We start from the raw sequence: 23,023 nt of genomic DNA, 5'->3' as shown, positions 1-23,023 counted from the left end.
GATTTTTTTAATAAAGTAGACGTAAGCTAAAGTAATTACCCCAAAATCCCTGTAGCCAGTAACACGGTTGCTGTCCCCCCATAAATTTATCTTTCTAACTACGAGAGCCCTTGGGCATCAAAAGGGCTACTTAGGTACTACTAAGTAAGTCTGAGTTTTTCAGCAGTAATCCCATTTACACTTTACACACCCTATTAGACAAACTTATGCTTCAAATAATATTCACTTTCCACGTTCCTTGACTTTCTCACTCTTGTTATTCTGGCACCTTGAATCTCATGCCCTTCCCATAACACTTTAAGCCAAGTGAGCTCAAATACGGCCTGCTGTATGCAGTCCTCCCTGACATGGAAAGGTATAAGGTACAATATTGGTATTCCTGTATTTTATCTCCCAATAATTTTGACACATGGTGATTTACTTGACAATTTAACTAGCACATTGAAGCCCTTCTTTTGAGTCCCTTTTACTTATGGGATTATGGGCTTATCTCTTCTGTAAGATTAAAAATCACTCTAAAGGAAAGACCTGTTGATACTAACCTTGAAATCTCCAATGACTGATCCAGAGGATGATCTCATCAAATGTTAGGTGAATGAATCAATGAATCAATGAATATGTGGAATTAAGCCAAATTTCCAAAATCAATATATGGATTAGTAAGTGAACAGAACTAAAGTCAGAAAATCTGGGAGTAGAAAATACTCCCTAGAATAAAAGGAAGAAAATGCTCTAGTAAAACCTATTTTCAAGAGCTCAGACATTTTTCAGACTTGCTAAAAGAATGGAGCTCCTTGGAACCTCTTACTATATAAACATTCCACATATATATCATTTTCCTTAGACCATGAGTCAAAGCAGCCTTCCAAAGATGATAGAGACATGAATTCAAAAAAGCTTACAACACATGTTTGACTAATGAGAAATCACAGACCTACTAGCCTATTTCAAGTAGTCAGGTGATTCTATAGGTTTCAAAATTTGCTTTGAACAAAAATAGAAACATCAATGTTGGGCATTAACGGTCTACATTTTTAGGACTTTTCAAATACCTTTTAATTATAACACAGCACAGTCTACTACAGACATCATCTTCTCTTGGCACATACTTTTAATATTTTAAGTGTGTGATTATTGTTCTCACAGCCTATAATTATGTTAACCAATAAATATTAACACATCTAATTCAGTTCTACCAGAGGGAAGATAATTCAAAAGGATGAGATGTATCTCCCAATTAACTCTTGCTTTGTGAAATTATAGTAAAAGAAAAAAATTAGAATGGATCATCCTTTAATTTCTGAATGGAACAGACACATTGAAAGTGTACTTTACCATAATTATGAACTTATTCTACTTAATGGCCATTACAATTAAATTTTTTTAACCTTCTGAATGCTTTTCTTTTTATCGGAAAGCTACATTCAAGGGACAGTGTCACTCAGATGACTGATGCCAGCTTTCATCGATGGTAAAAACATTACAAAAATGAAAACAAAACCTGACACCCCCAATCTGGTGTTTAGAACTTAAAATCAAGCACATGTCAAAATTCAAAGTCCAGTTGTGCTCACACAGTGCTCAAGCATATGGCCAAGGAGAAATCATTAATCTTGGTGAGTCTTAGTTTCGTCATGCCTGAAAGAAGCACATCATGCACATCTCAGAATTGAGATATCTATATCTCCCTCAAGTGAGAATATATGTGAAAGTGCTTCACAATCAGTACTGTCCAAATACCAGTGATGATGAATTTGTGTGCTCAGAAAGATTCCTCAAACAAAACGTAGCTGCAGAACAAACCTATTAAAATGCAATGGTTTATGAGAGGCATGTATAGACACAGCCTTAAAGAATGAAGGTTGTATTAAACAATAAACCTCAAAGCATGATCCCCTCAGTGTCTATTAGGTTGTAAGGATTTAGGGGAAGAAAAAAAGATTTAAATGAAAACTCTGTTTAAAAAAAACCAGGGGCAGCAGGACACAGTGGTTCACATCTGTAATCCCAGCACTTTGGGAGGCCGAGGTGGGTCAGTCATGAGATCAGGAGATCGAGACCATCCTTGCCAACAAAGTGAAACCCCGTATCTACTAAAAATACAAAAAATTAGCTGGGCATGGCGGCACACACCTGTAAGTTTGGCTAGATGACCTAGAAGGCCCACTAAAGCTCTGATACTGTATGCTCACATTTTATCTGTAATTCACTACAGGAATACGCCTGAACTTTTCACATCTATTCTTCTAAAACTACTCCCTGACAAACACATTTAAAATGTTTAGAAATTTTAGTTTTAAATATTAGGGTAGTTGCATAAATCCATGCAGTGTCATGTATGATTTTTTATAAAGTAGATGTAAGCCAAAGTCATTACCCCAAATTCACTGCAGCCAGAAACACTGTTGTTATCCTCCATAAATTCGGGAAGCTGAGGCAGGAGAATGGCTTGAACCTGGGAGGCGGAGGTTGCAGTGAGCCAAGATCACGCCACTGCACTCCAGCCTGGGCGACAGAGCAAGAACCCATCTCAAACAAAAAAAAAAAAGAAAGAAAAAGAAAAGGAAAGGGAGCACCAAAAAGCATTTGGGCGTGATACCACTGTGTCCAGTGGCAATATCAGTGGCCTTCCTGTCTTCAGATATGAGATTTGGGGCATTTGCTCAGGTGGAATCAAAAACATTGCTGAACATCAAACAATGGTCAGAAAGTATGGGGCCTGCTGTGGGGTGGGGAAAGGGGGGGAGGGGGAAGGGATAGCATTAGGAGATACACCTAATGTAAATGATGAGTTAATGGGTGCAGCACACCAACATGGCACATGTATACATATGGAACAAACCTTCAGGTTGTGCACATGTACCATAGAACTTAAAAGAATGTATGAAGTGTGGCTTGCTGGAGAACAGTTTTCTGACCTGGGCTCATTCTCTTGCATCTTTCTAGAGTTGGTCTTACTTCCTATGTTCCTTTTTAGGAATGAATCTTAGATTTCCCCAATTGAGAACCTTCAAATAATCCCATTATCTACAAAAGACAGATTAAAATCATAATCTAACATTTAAACGTGTCTACATGCTATCTGTAGGAAACTTCCAGACCTATATTCTTTTTTTTTTTTAGATGGAGTCTCCCTCTGTCCCCCGGTTGGAGTACAGTGGCACGATCTTGGCTCACTGCAACCTCTGCCTCCCAGGTTCAAACAATTCTACTGCGTCAGCCTCCTGAGTAGCTGGGATTACAGGCTCCCCCCATCCATGCCCAGCTAATTTTTGTATTTTTAGTAGAGATGGGGTTTCACCATGTTGGCCAGGCTGGTCCCAGACCTATATTCTACTACACGCCTTCGAAGGCTTCATCTGCAGCCATCTGGTTGCTTACAGATCTCTAAATGCAGCCTTGGTGCTTGCAGCCCTGTGGCTCAGGCTATTCCATGCTGCTGTCTCAAACAATACAATTCCACTTACCCCTTCAGATGAAAATGCAAGTCTTTTAATAAGAATTATCTGACTATGTCACCTTCAAAAGAATATATCACTATCTTCTTTGTGCTCCTACAGTATAGGCCATAGCCTCCCATATAAAATTACAGGCTATTAGAAGATGACAACAGAGTCCTATTTCTCTTCCTCTCAACTATCCACTTTTCTGCCTCATCAGTTCCCCCAAAAGACCACAGGGCTTGCTACAGATGAGGAGCTGAGTACACATTTACAGGGACAAAGTACATTTTTACTGCTCACAGGATGAACAGAGCCAAGAGAAGGGACAGCGAGGAAGACCCAAGCGATAGTGTATTTTGCCATGAATCCCCACATTGCTGACAATTCCATTATATGTTTAGAAAAGGTAAAGGGAATGGATCTAAAGAAGACAGCAGCCAGGCACAGTGGCTCACGTCTATAATCCCAGTACTTTGGGAGGCCAAGGCAGGCGGATCGCTTAAGGTCAGGAGTTCCAGACAAGCCTGGCCAACATGGCGAAATCCCGTCTCTACTAAAATACAAAAATTACCTGGGCGTGGTGGCAGGCGCCTGGAATCCAGCTACTCAGGAGGCTGAGGCAGGAGAATTGCTTGAACTCAGGAGGTGGAGGTTTTAGTGAGCTGAGATTGTGCCACTGCACTCCAGCCTCAGCAACAGAGACTCCGTCTCATAAAAGAAAAAAGAAGAAGAAAGTTCTGCCACCTTACAAGCAGTTAAGTATTGAAATGACTGACAGCAGAGAAACAAGACTAGTTTTTAATTCAAGAAAGGAACCACTGTAAATACAGAAGCTACCATTCAAGAACTGGAGTGAGGTTCAGAGGCTGTACGCATTCTCACTTAGTCAAGCAAATGTCACACAAGAGTCCAACAGCACGGTGACAATGCTGCTTGTCCAATGTTTGCAGCTACAGTTCTGATGGCTGTCTTCTGAGGACTTGGAAGCCCTGAAACAGATTTGCTACAACTCTTTCAAGACTTTAGAGAGGCAGGGAATGATCACTGGCAGTTGGAAGATTAGCTTCTGGAATGCAGATATTAAGTGAAGACGCAGAAAAATAGCCAAGCTCCAAAGTAGGCAAAAATAAAGACGTAAAAAATAAAAAAGCAAAGAAAAGCTAACAAGGCACCATTTGCACTTACAAAACACAGATTAATTGCAGCCATCAAATTCTAGTGAATTTGAGGAGAAACTGATATATTCAAACTAATTGGTGGTACCAGTATAAACTATTCACAACCTTTGGAAAGAAAAGTAAATAAAGTGGTCACACTCATCAATGTAGCAACCCCACTCCTAGAAATCTGAGGCCAGGAAATAACTCCAACGAAAATATACACAAATATGTCCCTTGTAGCATTATTTATAACAATGACAAAAATAATGAAAACCACCTTAATATCCAACAAAAGTAATTTCTTTGCAAAAGACATAGCTCTTCACCTTAACCTTGCATAGCCAAGCTAAGTCATATTTGTGAAAACTATAACAACATGTAACAACATAACCATATAGACAAAGCTGCAAAAAGAGCAAGGCAATAGAATAAGAGATTTACTTGTTTATATAATATTTTTGTATAATGTTGTGTTATTTTTAAAGAAAGCACTCAAAGAGTCAATTTAAGAAATTTCTGCCAGTTGACTAACACACATTGATATTAAATAAAAAGACAACTTAAATCATTGACTCTAAGAAGATCAAGAAACAATAAAAGGACCGGGCATGGTAGCTCAGGCCTGTAATCCCAGTACTTTGGGAGGATTAGGCAGGCGGATCACGAGATCAGGAGTTCGAGACCAGCCTGACCAACATGGTGAAACCCCGACTCTACTAAAAATACAAAAATTAGCCAGGCCTGGTGACACGTGCTTGTAATCCCAGCTACTCAGGAGGCTGAGGCAGGAGAACTGCTTGAACCCGGGAGGTGGAGGTTGCAGTGAGCCAAGACTGTGGCATTGTACTCCAGCCTGGGTGACACAGTGAGACTCCATCGAAAGAAAAGAAAAGAAGAGAAGAGAAGAGAAGAGAAGAGAAGAGAAGAGAAGAGAAGAGAAGAGAAGAAAAGAAGGAAGGATAAAAGAAAGAAAAAAGAAATAAAGAAAGAGAAAGAAAGAAAGAAAAGAATAAAAGAGCTCTCAGATGCAGCATGTTCTTTCTGTAAGAGTAGAATAACTGGGAATGGCTGTGTGGAGACGATTGTGGGTGGCACTAACCTGCGGAGGCCGAGGCTTGTAGGGGGAGCTGCTCTCAAGGTCAGCCAAGATGCTGGTCAAGGAGTCAATCTCAGCGTCCAGGCTGGAGCGCCTCTCCTCAAGTGTCTTGCCTCCGGGGTTTCCTTGCTGGAAGCAACACAGACATGTTAATAAAGGAAATTTCCATCGATATCATTATAAGTTCAAATTTCTCAAGTTATAATGTGGTTTTGTCCAAGTTTTTCTGCACCTCTTTTTTTTTTTTTAATTAAGCTTTCATAAAATCTTAGTGAGGTAGGCTGAGATAGAATTATCACTTTGTGACAGATACAAAAACTGAAAAATAAAAGATTTGTCCCGGGTCACACACTTATTTAGAAGTTGTTTTTCTTTTTTTTTTTTAAATAAGTATACAAGTAAAGGAAAATAAATGTCTCCATTCCTGCACTTAAAGAGCAGAATCAGGTGAAGAAAGCTCACAAGCTCTTGGTGTTTTGAAACCACTGCCTAGAATAATATTTATCGGAGTAGCAAGGAGCAGGGAAGGGACACTGACATTCCAGAAAGAGGAATCAGCACTTGAAGACATTGGAGCGTGAGAGTGCTTGGAAGTCTGAGGTTCGGGGGTATCGGGTATGTATGTGTGCTAGAGATGGCAAGACCCAAGGGATGCACCTAGAACATGAACTGGAAAGAGACCTCTTAGGGCTCTGCCAAGGGGCTGCAGAAGAAGCATGTCGTAGTGAGCATAGACAATGCTATGCTCAAAGAGCAAAGTCAGGATCTCCGGATTTCCTATGTCAGAACCTCGTATCACCTGCACTCAGAATCAACAGGAGAGTAGAGGGCAATAATATCGAGACAGGGTGTTTCCAGGAATTATGATCAAGTTTGGGAAAAAAGAAGCAAAGAATCTGTCTAGAGTTAAAAGCAAGGATGTATAAGGTGAGATGACCCTAGTATTTGGAGGCAGGGTGAAGTAAAAAAAAATAACCTTTTAAAGTGACAGTTTAATAATGATCATGTATGTGTATGGAAGAAGCTCTTAAAACTTCATTAAGAGACCCAAGTGTATCTTCAGCAAAACTCAACGGCAATACAATAGTGGAAAGTTACAATAATCTAATCAATTCTATTGGACTTAGTCTAAGGACGTAAAATATCAAGAGAGTATCTGGTGTCTGCAAGAGTTTAGAGAAAGCATTAACCAACCAAGAAACTAGAATATCTTCATAAGAACAACAAGTAGGGTGCCATGACAGGCTAGCACTAAATCTTATAACCCTTGAAGTCAATCTGTCATTTTAGTGAATACGTTGAAGCAGGTGTAAAGGGTAATGGCCTGTGAAGACCACTAGTTCCGTATGCCCTAGTAGCTTACTCACCAAACCACCTTACCTGAGTCTTGCAGCTTATTTAACTTTCTGTGTAAAAGAAACATAATGGGATCTGGTGCTTTGATCATTCTTTTTTGAACTTAGTCAGCTTGAGTTAATCCTTCCTGGGCCTGATCTGTCTCAAGCATAGTAACATCAGCTGTCTCTGAAGTTGTGGCCCAGGTCCTTGGAGCCAAACCTACCTCAGGAGGCAGTTGGCTTCCTTGTATGTCAGCCCTCTTTAAACATGGATTTCAGGCCGGACACGGTGGCTCATGCCTGTAATCCCAGCAGGTTGAGAGGCCAAGGCAGGTGGATTATCTGAGGCCGGGAGTTCAAGACCAGCCTGGCCAACATGGTGAAACCCATCTCTACTAAAAATACAAAAATTAGTTGGGCGTGGTGGCGGGTCCCTGTAATCCCAGATACTTGGGAGGCTGAGGCAGGAGAATTGCTTGAGCCCTAGAGGCGGAGGTTGCAGTGAGCCAAGATCGCACCACTGTACTCCAGCCTACACGACAGAGTGAGACTCTGTCTCAAACATATATATATATACACACACACACACATATGCATACACACACACATATATGTACACACATATATTTTATATATATATATATATAGAGAGAGTGTTCACATTATCACATTATCTAAAGCAGGCACCTTATGATTTTCTCCTTCTGGATGTATTATTATGACCCCTCTACATCACATCATCTTATTCCCTTACCCTTTTAAATCTATTTTTTAATAATAACTACCACCATGTGTATTTTTCTGTTTATTTTCAGTCTCCCCTCCTAGAACATATAAGCTTCACGAGAAGCTTTGTCTGTTTTGTTCCTGTTTCCTCGGAATCTCGTTCAAGGCCTAGCCCATATAAGTGTTTAATAAGTATTTCTGAATAAATAAACCAATGAATAATGACAGACTGTGACACAGGCAGTAACCTTTCTCATAGCACTATCTTTTGGGTAAATGCAGTTAGAGGTACAACAGTAAGCAGTGGGTACTCTAGAATTTGATATAAAAAGGGAACCAGAGAGGTTCAGTGTGTATCTGTGTGTGCACACACGTGTGGGTGTGTACATGCTCACACTGCTAAGTATGTGTATATCATCAAGCTGGATGGCCTAGATTTGAAGGCTAGCCTTGTAAAATTGAGCGATTTTCTTCAACTCTCTTGCCATAGCCAAAAAGAGAAAAAGAGTGACATGACAGGTTGGTTGAAATTCAGACTTTTCTGAGTCTGAATTTCCAGTCTGATTAAGCCGTTTCAGGCCAACAGGTCTATATACTGAAAACAGATGTTTTCAAGGTGCTAATCCCTCTATCAGAGGAGATTTCACGTTTGTCTCCAAGGGCAGTAACAACTATGAAACATTGTGGTATTATTAAGGAAAATTCCATTTAACATTTAAAATTCATGTGAACATTCTGGGTAATGGGTCCTGGTACAAGCAAAGGCAGGACATTATTGTTATGGAAGGCAACTAAAAACTGAGTAAAGTTGACTCTCTTGTGTGCAGACATCAAATATTATAGTAGACATAAACTTGGTAAGTGTATTTCCACATACTCTTAGATAGTCCAATATATTGACAAGGGTGGTAGAGTGGTGTCTGCTTAAATCTTTCCCTGGGCCATAGTTTTCTTATCTATAAAATGAAGAGAATATCCCATGTTCTACCTAAGCCAAGGTGATGTTACAAGATTCAGATAAGAAAATGGATGGGAAAATACTCTGTAAGTTGTAAAGTGCTATAATTATGACGATTTTCCTAAATAGCATTAATTATAGCAACCAGTAACTATAAATTAATATGAATAATATAGCTTTTGTTAATTATTCTTCTTCTTGAGGGAAGCATCATTCATTAAGTGTTCCCTCGGGGTGTTAGTATAGAGACAGGATTTAATCAGGTCTTCTACATCTGTACTTTACTGAAGCAGAAAGTACATCAACTGCCTATGGCTGAAGTCACTGCAATATCTACCCACTGAGACTCAACAAGTCACAGAATTACCCTGAACTATACAATAAAACAAGTAATTATGATATGCAACCAGTCTGTGCTTGTAAGACATCAATTAGTTTCCAGCGTCCTTATTCTCCCTACCCTCTAAGTTCAGACTGCTTCCTATTTTCAGTTTCTCGAATTAGGTCGATGCAACTTATTACAAGTTCCAGTCTAATGCTGTGTGATTTTGCACAAAAACTGGATAACAGGGCAGCACGGTGGGGCGGGGGAGAAGACTGTGCAAATACTATAGTAGCTTTGCTCCTATATTTCAACCCCATTATGAACTAGATAGGCCTTTTTTTTACTCTCAAGTCTCAATTTTATATCTCAGTTCAAATAACTGTTGTCCTGCCCAGGTCCTGCCACAAATCTCTAGACACTCATTTACTTTTAGATTTAGGGGCTCTTGCTACTTTCAACCCCTTATACTAGAGACCAGGGTCCAAAGTCCTATAACCAAGCAACAGAATCCAATAGACTTACCAACATGTCTTCTCCCTAACTTCCTATCCCTGTAGCTCTGCTAGTTACCTGATTGATAAATGACCTTCTCAACACCAGTAACAAGGAAGATTCTCCTGACTAGTGCTTTTTCTAGTTATCACCACAAACTTTTACAAAGTAGTGAACGTAATTATAACAATCCCCACACTCTTCGACCATCACTAGAGAGATTTCAAAGATTACATCGTCTTAGTCTGTGTTCTGCCAAGAAAAACAATGCCTGCGAGAAAAGCTTGCATGTAGGTCATTTATTGGGGGAATCAATTCCGAGAAACAGTACTGAGGGACTAGAAAGAGTTAAGCAGAGAAGGAAGGAGATATGGTTTGGCTGTGTCTCCACCCAAATTTCATCTTGAATTGTAGCTCCCACAATCCCCATGTGTTGTGGGCAGGACCGTGGGGGAGATAATTGAAACATGGGGACAGTTTCCGTTTCCCCCACACTGTTCTCCTGGTTGTGAATAAGTCTCACAAGTCTCAGAAGGTAAACGAATGTAGAGAAGACCCGGCACAGAAAGAAAGTGAAAGGTGTTGCAGTTGAAGCCAAGTGCTACCAGGTCATAACAGTGCAGAGCTGATCGCTGTAGCAGCCGCTGGTACACGAAGGTGGGAGGGGAGGATGCGAGGTGGGGCACCAAAAGTGTCTAGTGACAGCATCCTTTTACCAAGGACCACATCCTTTTACCAAGGTGGGAGGGGAGGATGCGAGGTGGGGCACCAAAAGTGTCTAGTGACAGCATCCTTTTACCAAGGACCCATGAAGAAACCATTCGAACATGTTATTTTTATATTTGTTTTTATGTATTCTCTGAATACATATATGATAAAAGCTCACCAAACCACAGTTGGGATTTATTACGACTTGACAAATCATAGTAAGTGCCGCCAGCAGAATTATAGGATGATGTCTCCCCCACTGTAAGTACATAAAGACAGTCCAATAAACAAGAGCCCAGAACCAAAATTTACAGTGTGTGAATGAAATAAACTTAGGCCATTATCAAGAGTCTGATTTTAAAGGGGTCATATTTTAGCACAACTATCACTAACCCACTAACTACAGGTGATAGACGAGGAGTACCAGCAATTAGTTATGAAAGAGCATTCATTTGTATTTATTTACTTGTTCATTCTTTATATCCAAAAATATTTAAATTCACAGAGAAGTTGAACAACTATTACAATAAACTCCACTCACCCATCCTTCACCCAGATTCATCAGTGGCCACCATTTCATCACACTGTCTTTCTGTCTACTTAAATTAGATTTGCTGTTGCAATTGAACCATCTGTAAGATGTTACAAAACCACCCCCACCTCAGTTTGCATCTCCTAAGAATTTCTAATTTTTTCAAAACCATTATCACACTGGAGAAATTTAACAGAGAAACAGTATTATCTGGTATCACCCATACTCACATTTCACTACTGGTGCCAGTAGTGTCCTTTTATCTACTGTTAATTTCCACCCCAAATCCAAACATCACATAATAAAATGGTATGTTTTTTTATTCTCTTTTAATTTAGAACAGGGTCCTAGCTGATTTTTGATTTTTATAAAGCTAACTGTTAAAATAATTCTGGTCAGGTGTCTTATAAAGAGTCCACAAATCTGATTTTTCTTGATGATTGGATCCAGATTAAGTAAGTTAGGCCAGAATATCACATGCATGAGGCCACATCCTTTCTGCTGCATCCCATCAGGAAGCTCATGGTGTCAGTCTGGCCCACGTGTGGTGATGCCGAGTTTCATGACTCAATTAAGGTAGTGTCTACATTTCACCACTTTAAGCATGACTGCAAAATTTTTAAATTAAAAATAATCTGTGAGGTGATACTTTCGGGCACTGTGAGTATGCTACTTGTCAAAAACCTTTCACCCACCCAGTGGTTTTAGCATCCACAGATGATCTTTGCCTGAACTAATTATGGACTTAATGATTGCGAAATGGGATAAAAATAAACAGATCTTGCCTAATACATTAACGACCTATTTGTTCAGTATTCATTTCGGTTTCAAGGTAGAGGAGCAGGACTAACTGAAAAGTACCGTGCTATGAAAAGAAAAATCAGAAACTTAATCATCAAATAAAAACTGTTACACAGGAAAATCTTATCCAGGTTATTAAAGGAAACAAAAGGCCAAGGGGAATGGTCTATTTAATTAAGAAACAGTCTCCACCCTTGGATGTTTACATACTAGAATTAGATCCAATGCCCAGCGTCTTACTCAAAACATACATGACCACGAACTAATCTTCAACAACCTTCAGAATCTTTGAGGTAGACAAACAGCCATACTGACACATCACAGAATATGAATTCGGAAAGCCAGAATTTATATGTGACTGCTCCATGACAGGCCTGAGAAAGTAACCACATAATCCTTAGAGAAATCTATCTTAAATATACTAAATCAATATTTTTTCAATTGTGCTTCACAGAGCTCAAGGAATGTCTTACCACTGATCACAGATGGAAAACAAAGGGGTTCCCAGACGCTATCCAAGCTTAAGCTTCCTTTTGTGATTAATTAGAAAAGCTTTCCCTGATAACTTAGGAATATAAAACTTTCTCAACTTAGTAAAACCTAAGAGGATAATAATACAAAACATTACATTGTGTTTACATATAACTTTTCTTTTCAATGGTGGTTTCATTTAAATTTAATAATACAACAGGAATTTCACTGCACCTTTTTTCTGTTACAGTGAGTAAAGTGTATTACTCTCTTCTTTCTAATATCAGCGGGGAAAAAGATGGTGATAACTAAAGGAATTTTTAAAGTGTGTGCTTTTTAAGTAACAAAACACACTATTTTGTTAGTCTGTTTTGGATTGCTATAACACAAAACCTGAAGCTGGGTAATTTATAAAGAAAAGAGGTTGATTTGGCTCATGGTTCTGGAGGCTGTACAGGAAGCATGGAGCTGCCATCTGCTTCTGGTGAGGGCCTCAGAAAGCATTTACTCAAGGAGGAAGGTAATGGGAGGCAGCGTTTCATAAGGTGACAGGGGGTAGAAGAGACACGGACGAGGGGCACCATACTCTTTTAAACAATCAGCTCTCCTGTGAACTAACAGAGAATTCATTCTGTATGACCAGTACCATGGGGAGGGCGCTGATAGGTTTTGCTGTGTGTCCCTATCCAAATCTCGTCTTAAATGTACTCCCATAATTCCCCATGTTGTAGGAGGGAATAAGTGGGAGATAATTTGAATCATGGGGGCAGTTTCCTCCATACTGTTCTCATGGTAGTGAATAAGTTTCACGAGATCTGATGGTTTTATCAGGGGTTTCTGCTTTTGCATCATCCTCATTTTCTCTTACCACCGCCATATAAGAAGTGCCTTTCACCTACCATGATTCTGAGGCCTCCCCAGCCATGTGGAACTATAAGTCCAATTAAACCTCTTTTTCTTACCAAATCCGGGTATGTCTTTATCGGTAGTGTGAAAACAGACTCATACAGGCACCAAGCCATTCATGAGGGACCTAAACACCTCCCATCAGCCCACATCTCAATATTGGGGATTACATTTCAACATGAGATTTGGAGGAGAGAAATATCCAAACTGTTTCTATCTAGTTTCTCTTGAAAGTGTAATTGTTTTGTTGTAAGTTAGATCAATCTTTTATCTATCATCTGTCTTTGATGAAATTGGGGACACAATCAATATTTATTTATCTATAATCATTTTTATTATTTCCTCAAAGCATCCCTAATAAAAAAGAACACTGGTGAAGGTTTTAGAGTCAGGCTGTAATACCTGGATCTCCCAATTGCTGGCTTTGCGACCTTCAGCAATTCACTTGAGCCCTCTGGGTCCCACATGCAGTTGTAAAAATTAAATAGGCTCATGCACACTAAGTGATATTCACATAGTAAACATTCAATAAATGCTAGTTATGTAGTTGTTACTTAGACAATAGTCTCAAAATAAATGCTCTGTTAATAGTCAGGCAATTGAGTATGTGATGTTAAAAAGTACTTTGATCAAAAGTAAAACTAAGTTACTGAGAGGCTTCAGTAGATGGGCTTCTAGGCATCTGAACATGTGTAATGGTGCCAGGAATTAACTATAAAGAACACAATCCTAGATCAGTGTTTTTCAAACATTAGCCTATACGGAGCCACTGGAGGACTTATTAAACTTTAGATTACCAGGCTGCACCTGCCACAGTTTCTTATCTGTACCTCTTGGGTGAGGTCCAAGAACTTACATTTCTACTAAGTTCATAGGTGCTAGTAATGGTGCTGATCTGAAGATGTTCTCAACATCCTCAATGATGGTGATGGTCTGAGTCATTCTCAAAGTGAGGTGTTCTCACTTTGAAAACAACTTTTCTAAGTGGATTTCTAACACCATGAACATTTAAGTGTGTGGGGCAGGGAGAGTAAGGGTGGGTACTGAGTGAATTTATAGTTTTTTTCCCCCTTAAAAACAACCTATATTATGTCATATATGTGGTTAATGATGCCATGGAAATACCAATAGACAGTCCAAATAACGGCTAAGACGTATTTGGATAAAAATAAAAATGAAGACAGTAACATTTCTACTTGATATAATCTCTCATGCTGTATAATAATATGAGCAGCCTCACCAAACAGATCCTAGTAATGTTTAGTGGAGACAGGTAGTATTCAGTAGTGAGAATTGCACAAAATATGATCTATTTTATCTAACAGAAATGTCATTTAATGGAATGAGATACAAACTGCTGTAAGTTAGGGAAAAAATGAATTCATTCCTATTGGGATGTGTATCCTCTTTCCCACTCATTCAGTTGAAGTTGTTTACCTTTCCAAACACCCTACTTACCCATTTCCCCAAATGTACCCTCTCCAGGGGAGGAGGACTTACAAATAACCCGCTAACTTGATAACTGACTCCTCTTTGTCTAATTTTCCGTGACACCAATGTGCATAGCATCACTCTCATGATGGATATGAGTGGATGGCTTTTCTCTCAAGCTGCTCTAGAAAATAGTTTAGGCTAAGTACTATGCAGTGTAGAAAAGCCATGATATCCAACCGTGAGGAGTTTCTATATATTCTACTGAAAAATATCACCTGCACCTTTGCCTAGAGATACCTAATTCACTATGTTCTTTGATACTCTGTAAATCTACGTGGAAGAGAGAGAAATTTAAAAACAAAAACAATCCCCTTCCCTAAAAACTGTAGAGGACTACGTGCTCACAAACAAGATGTTCCCAATAAGTCCTGCTCTTGCAAACGAAGCAGGGCATTCCCGATAAGTCCTGCTCTTGCAAACGAAGCAGGGCGTTCCTTCCCTGCAAACAGGGAGGACAAAGGAGCCAGCTGCAAACAGCAGACCTTGGGGGCTTGTTTATGTGTAAACATCTTGAAAATCCAGAAAGTCAGGGAAAGGTCAGAAAAACAACAATGTGTCTTGTGACTTGGTAACATTTCACAAACGACTGTATAAAATGAAGCGGAGCGTGTGGTTTGGGGTGGCTGCCATGTTTGTCTTGTCTTGTGTAGTCTTGTGTGTTCATTTCTTTGTTTAGGAAACACGCGGACCACAACATCTGGCGCAGTGAGCAGGGTCCGTGGCTCCACGAGAGCAAGGAACCAGAGGGGGAACACCCCGGGCAGGTAAATAAATGAAGGGGGACCCACGGGAAAATTATGAGGCATTCCACCTCTCTGGCCTCTGAATATTTGCAGTTACTCCAGGGACTGTTGATGTCTATAGGAGTAGAAGTAAAAGAAAAGACTTTGAAGCAATTGTTTGCCCGTGTTGAACAACATTGTTATTGGTTTCAATATCAAACCAAAGTGCAGTTAAATAGAAAGGAATGGTTACAAGTGGTTAAAGTCCTGCATCCAGCTCATCAGCGAGGGCAAACGATGCCTCTGACTTTGTGGACTTTGTGTAGTTCCATTACTCAGGCATTAGAGTTATTTGAAACTGACTCAGAGCGTGGCGATACTGCCACAGGAGGTGAGGCGTCTGAAGCTTTAGAGAGGAATGATCCTAGAGAGGAACATATTTACGCCTCGGTTGCTGAGGACAAGGAATTGGAAGAAGAGCTAATGCCTCCTTCATCTGAAGGAAAATCTGATTTGCAGCGTATTTTAGAGATGTTACAACAGTTGTTAAAATTGCAAGGTGCCGCTGCTCCTGTTTCTCCTATCTCTCCACCACGAGCCTTCCCTGTTAAAAAGATTTCCCTTTGCTTCTACCTCCAACCTCTTTGCCTATGTCAGTTCAGGTTTTCTCTGTGCCTTTTCCTCCTGTAGGAGAAAAGAAGGAATTGAAGGAAAAGGATGATTTCGAGGAATTAGATCTATTCCCAATAACATGGGCTGCTTTCGGCCCCAATGCTCAGTTCCCAAACGGTGGCCAGAATGTGACTTTTATAGCCCTACAATTTAAATTTTTGAAAGAAATGAAAGCTGCAAAAAAAATTATTAAGACCTTTAAAGGCCAGTGGAGCTAATTTAGATGAGAATATTTGGGCTTGTGCAGGCATTGGGGGAGCTATTTACAATGCTCAATTGTTTGCTGGGGCACTTTCTAATGCTTTAAAAGGCAATTCTAAACAAGGTATATACTATCAATGTGGGAAACCCGGTCATTTTAAAAAGGAATGCCAGATAAAAATAGGCTCTTCTGCTCTAAAAGAGAAAAAGTTACCCTCTGGGGAGTGCAAACAATGTAGAGAAGGTCGACATTGGACAAATGAATGCCGTTCAAAAACTGATAAGAGTGGAAATTTATTGTCAACCCTCCCGGGAAACAGGAACTGGGGCCCACAGGCTTGGGGCCCCAACAATTACAATGCAGGCTTACCACAATACCCAGTGAGCGATGGCTTACAACATCAAGGAATGACTTCGAGTCATCCTTAAGGCTATCACCCCATACCCCTGTTTCCCAGCTTTATGCTGCAACTAAGCAGAGTGCTGCTGCTGACTTAGCTATTGCTCAACCTTATATTCTGTCTCCTAATGGAGGAATATATAAGTTAACTACTGGAGTGTGTGGCCCTTTGCCAAAGGGACATGTAGGACTTTTGTTAGGTCGAAGCAGCAACGCTATGCGGGAGTTAATGGTGGTCACAGGAATTATTGATCCTGATTTTACTGATGAAATCCTTATTATGGTACAAGTCTCACAATTTATGCGCCTAGAGGCAGGGGAACGTATTGCACAACTGCTTTTATTGCCTTTTTTTCCTTTCCTATCTAGAGATGTGTCTCGTCAAGGAGGTTTCGGTAGTACTGGGAAAACTGTTTTGTGGGAAACTTTAGTTTCTGATCAAAAACTTTTATGTTCATTGCAAATTAATAGGATACTTTTTGAGGGATGAGTCGACACAGGTGCAGATGTATCTATTATATGTTTGGCTCAACGGCCTGATCATTGGAAAAAGAAACAAGTATCGGTTACTCTATCCGGCCTAGGTACTGCTTCTATAGTCTACCAAAGTGTCGAGCCCCTGAGCTGTGTAGGACTTGAAGGACAACAAGGAAAAGTGTTCTTTTATATTGTTCCCATGAATATTAACCTTTGGGGCCAAGATCTTTTACAACAATTTGGTGCCTTTTTAAGCCTTCCTCATATTTCTTCAGCTGCCAAAAATATGATGTTCAAAATGGGCTACAATCCTTTAAACTCTTAGCCACTGTCCACAAGCCTCAAGCTTTACAAATGAAGTGGAAAACTACAACTCCTGTTTTGGTGGAACAGTGGCCATTATCTAAAGAAAAACTTAAGGCTTTAAAGAATTTAGTTAAGGAGCAATTGGCCGAGGGGCATATAGAACCAAGTACTTCTGCATGGGATTCCCCTGTGTTTGTCATTAAAAAGAAAAGTGGAAAATCTCACTTATTAACTGATCTTAGAGCTGAAAAGGCTTGTATTCAACCTATGGGGACTTTACAACCTGGGCTTCCTAATCCAGCTCTTATCATCCCTACTTACAAATTGCAACATCTATTTGCTACCTTGGAAGGAGATTCAGATTTAAATAGTTCTCATCAATTATCCCCTGTAGCAGAAGAATAATTGTCATTTGTAGAAAATACAATTAGTGAAGCTCACCTTGATTATATTGCATCCAATCTTCCACTTTCATTGTGTCTTTTTCATACTCCCCATTCGCCAATGGCCATTTTACACCAAGATAATAATATTCTGGAGTGGCTGTTTTTGGCTAATAAAGCCATTAAGAAAATTCACCCATATATTGATAAATCGGCTGAATTAATTATTAAAGGATGACATCGAGCTCCTCAGTTGCTTGGTGCTGACCCTATAAAAATTATTCTCTGTTGGGAAATCATGAGGGTTGGCAAGTGGCTTGCACTGAGTATACTGGTTCTTTTTCTCTTTACTGCCATATAATCCTACCTCTTACACTCCAGTTAAAGGTCCCACCTTTTTTACTGATGCTTCAAGCAATGGAAAGGCTAGATACTGGACTTCAGCCATTTTTATGGTTCTACAAGACTGGCCTCAAACTCCTTGTAATATAGTTAGTGATTCCCAATATGCTGTATATGTAACTAAATATATTTCTCAGACTTCTTTACCATTATTTCCTCAAACTCCTTTACAAAAATTATTTTATTTGTAACTCTTACTTCCCCCACTGCCCCTCTTTTTATCACTCATATTTGTTCTCATTCAGCTTTGCCAGGACCTTTATCTTTTGGCAATAGTCAGATTGATTCTTTACTCATTGGCAGTGTCCAGCGGGCTCAGGATGAGCACCAACTACATCATACTAATAGTTTAGGATTACAATGGTGATTTTCTATAACACGCTGTCAAGCCCGAGCTATTGTCAGAGCCTGCCCATCTTGTGCTCCTATTATTGCACCTTTTTAAAGTCCAGGTATTAATCCTCAAGGCATTCAACAAAATCACATTTGGCAAATGGATGTAACTTATGTTCCTTCTTTTGGTCGTTTAAAATACATTCATCATACAATTGATACCTGGTCACATTTCCAATGGGCTACACCATTGCCTTCTGAAAAGGCTGACTCTGTTATTACTCATTTACTTACTTGTTTTGCGGGTATGGGAGTTCCTGCTGAACTAAAAACTGATAATGCCCCTGCTTATTGCTCTCGTAAATTGGCTGCCTTCCTTTCTTTATACCATATTAGTCATTCCACTGGTATTCCATTTAACAGTCAAGGTCAAGCAATTATTGAAAGAGCCAGTGCTACCTTAAAATTACAACTTTTAAAACAAAAAGGCAAAACATCAAATTCTGAAAGCCCTTTTTACTTTAAATTTTCTCAACCACTGGCGCCAATTACAGCAGTCTGCAGCAGTGAAACATTTTCAACAGCATTTAGAAAAGCTGCAAAACAGTAATCTGTGGGTGTATTATCCTTCATTACAAGGGAAATATTTAAAAGGAAAAGTTTTACAATGGGGCCGAGGCTATGCTCTTGTCCGTACGGGTGCCGGAGACGAGTGGTTTCCATCTCGACGGTTGAAACAGTGCCATAGCGAAGAGGAGCCAATCCGAAGAGTTCCTGAAAGAATTCCAGGAGCTAAATCTGAATGCCCAGAGAACATTCACTTTCAGAACTCAGCGTGTGGAACCCCGGACATGGGGACAACTGAAAAAGTTAACTCAAGAAGCTGAAGGGGTTGTTCAACAAGCTGGACAGCCCAAAACCCCACTGACTTTATTCCTGGCTATGCTGGCCGTAGTAAATTGTCAGTCTGCTGGAGACGGTGCCAAAGGGCAAACACCAAATCCCAGGGAGCCCAACATGTAATGATGGTTTTGAAAGAAATTCAAACTTGTAAATATAGAAAGGGGAAATGTAGAGGACTATATGCTCGCAAAGGAGACGTTCCCGATAAGTCCTGCTCTTGCAAATGAAGCAGGGCGTTCCCGATAAGTCCTGCTCTTGCAAACGAAGCAGGGCGTTCCTTCCCTGCAAACAGGGAGGACTAAGGAGCCAGCTGCAAACAGCAGACCCTGGGGGCTTGTTTATGTGTAAACATCTTGAAAATCCAGAAAGTCAGGGAAAGGTCAGAAAAACAACAATGTGTCTTGTGACTTGGTAACATTCCACAAACGACTGTACAAAATAAAGCGGAGCATGTCGTTCGGGGCGGCCGCCATGTTTGTCTTGTCTTGTGTTGTCTTGTGTGTTCATTCCTTTGTTTAGGAAACACGCGGACCTCAACAAAAACTTCTTATCTAATGACTAACAGAAATATAATTCAACTTTTCTAATGTACAAAACCAGCCTAAACTCAAGTCGTATTACTATCTGAGAAGGACACCCTCTCCACATGTTAAGGGCAGTGGGAAAAGTTGTCTCAAATGCTGTCTTGGGAGCAAACACTAGAGCATTCATAAGAGGGAATATATTTTCGTAATCTGAAGTGGAATACTGGCTTGACAACTGAGAACAGAGTACTAAATAAACAAGAAATAAGGTAACAACAGAAGACAAGAGTTTTTCATATAAAGCACAAAAACATTATATTAGGTCATTTTTGCCTCACTATAAAATAATAGCTGAGGCTGGGTAATTTATAAAGAAGAGAGGTTTAATTGGCCCATGATTATGCAGGCTGTATAAGAAGCATGGTGTCAATATCCAGTCAGTTTCTGATGAGAGCCTCAGGAAGCTTATAATCATGAATGAAGGCAACAGGGAGCTACCATGTCATATGGTGAGAGGAGGAACAAGGGTTGGGGAGAGGTACCACACTCTCTAAACAACTAGATCTCACATGAACCCCGAGGAAGAACTCACACATCACCAAGGGGATGGCACTAAGCCACCATAAGAGATCCATTGCCATGACTGAATATCTCCCATTAGGCCCCACTTCCAACACTGGAGATCACATTTTGACATGATTTGGAGGGAACAAGCATCCAAACCATATCAAACGTCAAGATAGAACATAAACAATAGGTTTGATAAATGCTTGGATTTTTTTCCTCACAATTAGTATTATTTTATCCTTTTCAGCCCTAACACACTTACCTAGCGTTAGCAACATTTGGCCAAACCAAATCTCCTTTCAAGGAAATGGTCCTGCCCCCATCCTTTGTTGCCAAAAGAGACATGTTTTGAGCCATGTGACTCTATTTCAGAACGCTGAGGCCCACAGAACCAAGGGTCCATTAATAGGCTGGCGAACCTAACTTTTGGACAGTGACAAGGAGATTAGATGGGCAAATAAACCTCCTTCTCTTATGCATTTGGACTGAAAAACATGTAACAAAACTGCCGCCAGGCACAGTGGCTCATGCATGTAATCCCAACACTTTGGGAGGCTGAGGCGGGAAGATCACCAGAGGTCAGGAGTTCAAGACCAGCTTGGCCAACATGATGAAATGCCGTCTCTACTAAAAATACAAAATTCAGCATGGTGGTGGGCACCTGTAATTCCAGCTACTTGGGAGGCTGGAGGCAGGAGAATTGCTTAAACCTGGAAGGTAGAGGTTACAGTGAGCCGAGATCATACCACTGCACTCCAGCCTGGGCAACAAGAGTGAAACTCAAAAAAAAAAAAAAAAAAAATGCCACAATGCCACAGGGATGAGCTATGGCCATGATCAACCAAAAAGATGACATACATGGTTAATTATTAACAATCCAAACATACAACAAGAAGTAGGAAGTCTATCACTGGGTAGAGGAAAACAATGAACATGCAAACACTAGAGTAGCAGAGGAACGGAGAGGGAGGAGAGGAAAAGAGGAAGAGAGAGAAGAAAAAGAGCAATGAGAAGAAAAGAAAGATGGCAAGAGTTCAGCCACAAATCTGCCCTGACCCTGAGCTTTCTGGTATCAGATTTCATTCAGATCAATCCTTAAGATAAACTCCATTATTCAGTGCTACTCCACGGGGTCTCTCTTTCACACGGTCAGCCCTACAGAAGCAGCCTACACAAGACCAAGTCCCCCTGAGACTATCAAGCGGTCTCTTTGACTTTCTGGAACTCAACTTTTACCTCTATAAAAATGAGGGTATGCACCTTCCACGTCCTTTTCTTTTTTTTTTTTTTTTTAACCTCTAATACTGCATAGATCTACAATGACATTTCGCAACTTGCCTGTCATTATCTTTGCTGTTCAAAAGCAATCACAGTAAACCTGCAAGAGTTAGGCCAACTCCGAGTTTAAGCCAACTCTTTTACAAGTAAGGGCAGGGTCATGGTTAAAGTGGTCTGAACTTGAGTATACACAAGTAGCCTCATTGTTCACTGTTCGGTTCAAATAAGAAAGCAAAATTAAATACGCAACAAAAACCCTTCACTTTTCACAATATTTACCTACTCATTGAATGATTTCTACTGAATTCCAATCCTCATAAAATAAAAATACTACAAATAATATATTTTTAAAGTAACCCCTTACAATTAAAATAAAGGTTAATTTGCATAGATAGGGTAATAAGGAACAATACATATATGATCTATTCATCAATAAAACAAGAACTATAAGAATAACCACAATAAGATGAACTATTTGATAGTAAAATAGATATTTGGCACCCCCTTTTTAAGCAGCAGAGCCCCTGGTAAAAATGAAATCAGACATGGAAACCCATTGTATGAAACATATACAGACAGAGCTGCTTTATCCCCTATCTCCTCTAGTAATATTTCCTGAAGCAATTCTAAGATATTAATAGTTTAAAAACCACTGCTACAGATTATCTAGGCAAGCTGTGCCATTCTAGAGAGTCACCTTACCAGTTAGTCCACACATGCAGTATAGCAAACACTAAATGAACTATATTTTCTGAACTCTGTGTTTGTGCATAAAAGGGAAATATATTTGTTTGAAATTTCTATATTGAAATACCTATAAAGATATCCATAAGATCATCTATGATCGTAGATAATTTTCCAGGAATCTTTTGCATAACAAAATAATATGAAATAATAAAATTGGTAGATAGAAGTTTTTAGAGGTAGGGCAAAAAGGTTTACTTTTACATTAAGAAAACTTTCATATGTGGTGAGGGAGCTGGAAGAGATGTGCAACAATTGTGTGGATTCATGAATCAAAAGAACTTGTCAGGTAATTTTGCTGTTGAGTTTGTTTTTTATAACCTCAAGGAAGAAATGTTTCTTACTTTTCATTTTGATAACACAGGTTTCATAAGCTCAGACATGATAAATTTCAAAAGCTACTTTCTCACACTCCCCAAAATTCAAATACTTAGAAATATGATGTTAACTTTATACATTAGCTAATCATTCTCAAGTCTTTTTTTTCCTTGAACTCTTTTTTGACCCCTTAAAATGTTACCAAAATTGGAAACCACAAAAAAAGTATTCAATTCCCATGTCCCATATTCCATATCATGTAGTCAGAGATATAAAGCAAAGGGTCATGCCATGGAAACGTACAAAGGGTGGGAAATAAATTTATTTATTTATTTATTTATTTA

General features: G+C 39.6%; 1 protein-coding gene across 1 annotated transcript in view; it reads right to left on the bottom strand.

Annotated features, from left to right (window-relative positions):
* The window catches only part of LPP (LIM domain containing preferred translocation partner in lipoma), a 729,048-nt gene that overhangs the window by 353,531 nt on the left and 352,494 nt on the right, over positions 1–23,023 (bottom strand). Inside the window, exon 5 of the mRNA XM_011961602.1 lies at positions 5,703–5,828. Coding sequence (XP_011816992.1) covers positions 5,703–5,828 — 126 coding nt within the window. The remainder of the gene's footprint in view (positions 1–5,702; positions 5,829–23,023) is intronic.

This window comes from Colobus angolensis, unplaced genomic scaffold, assembly GCF_000951035.1.
Source record: "Colobus angolensis palliatus isolate OR3802 unplaced genomic scaffold, Cang.pa_1.0 Scaffold56, whole genome shotgun sequence".
NCBI classification, from domain to species: domain Eukaryota; kingdom Metazoa; phylum Chordata; class Mammalia; order Primates; family Cercopithecidae; genus Colobus; species Colobus angolensis.
The sequence above is the reverse complement of the archived record's forward strand: the minus strand, read 5'-3'. Positions and strand labels throughout refer to the sequence as shown.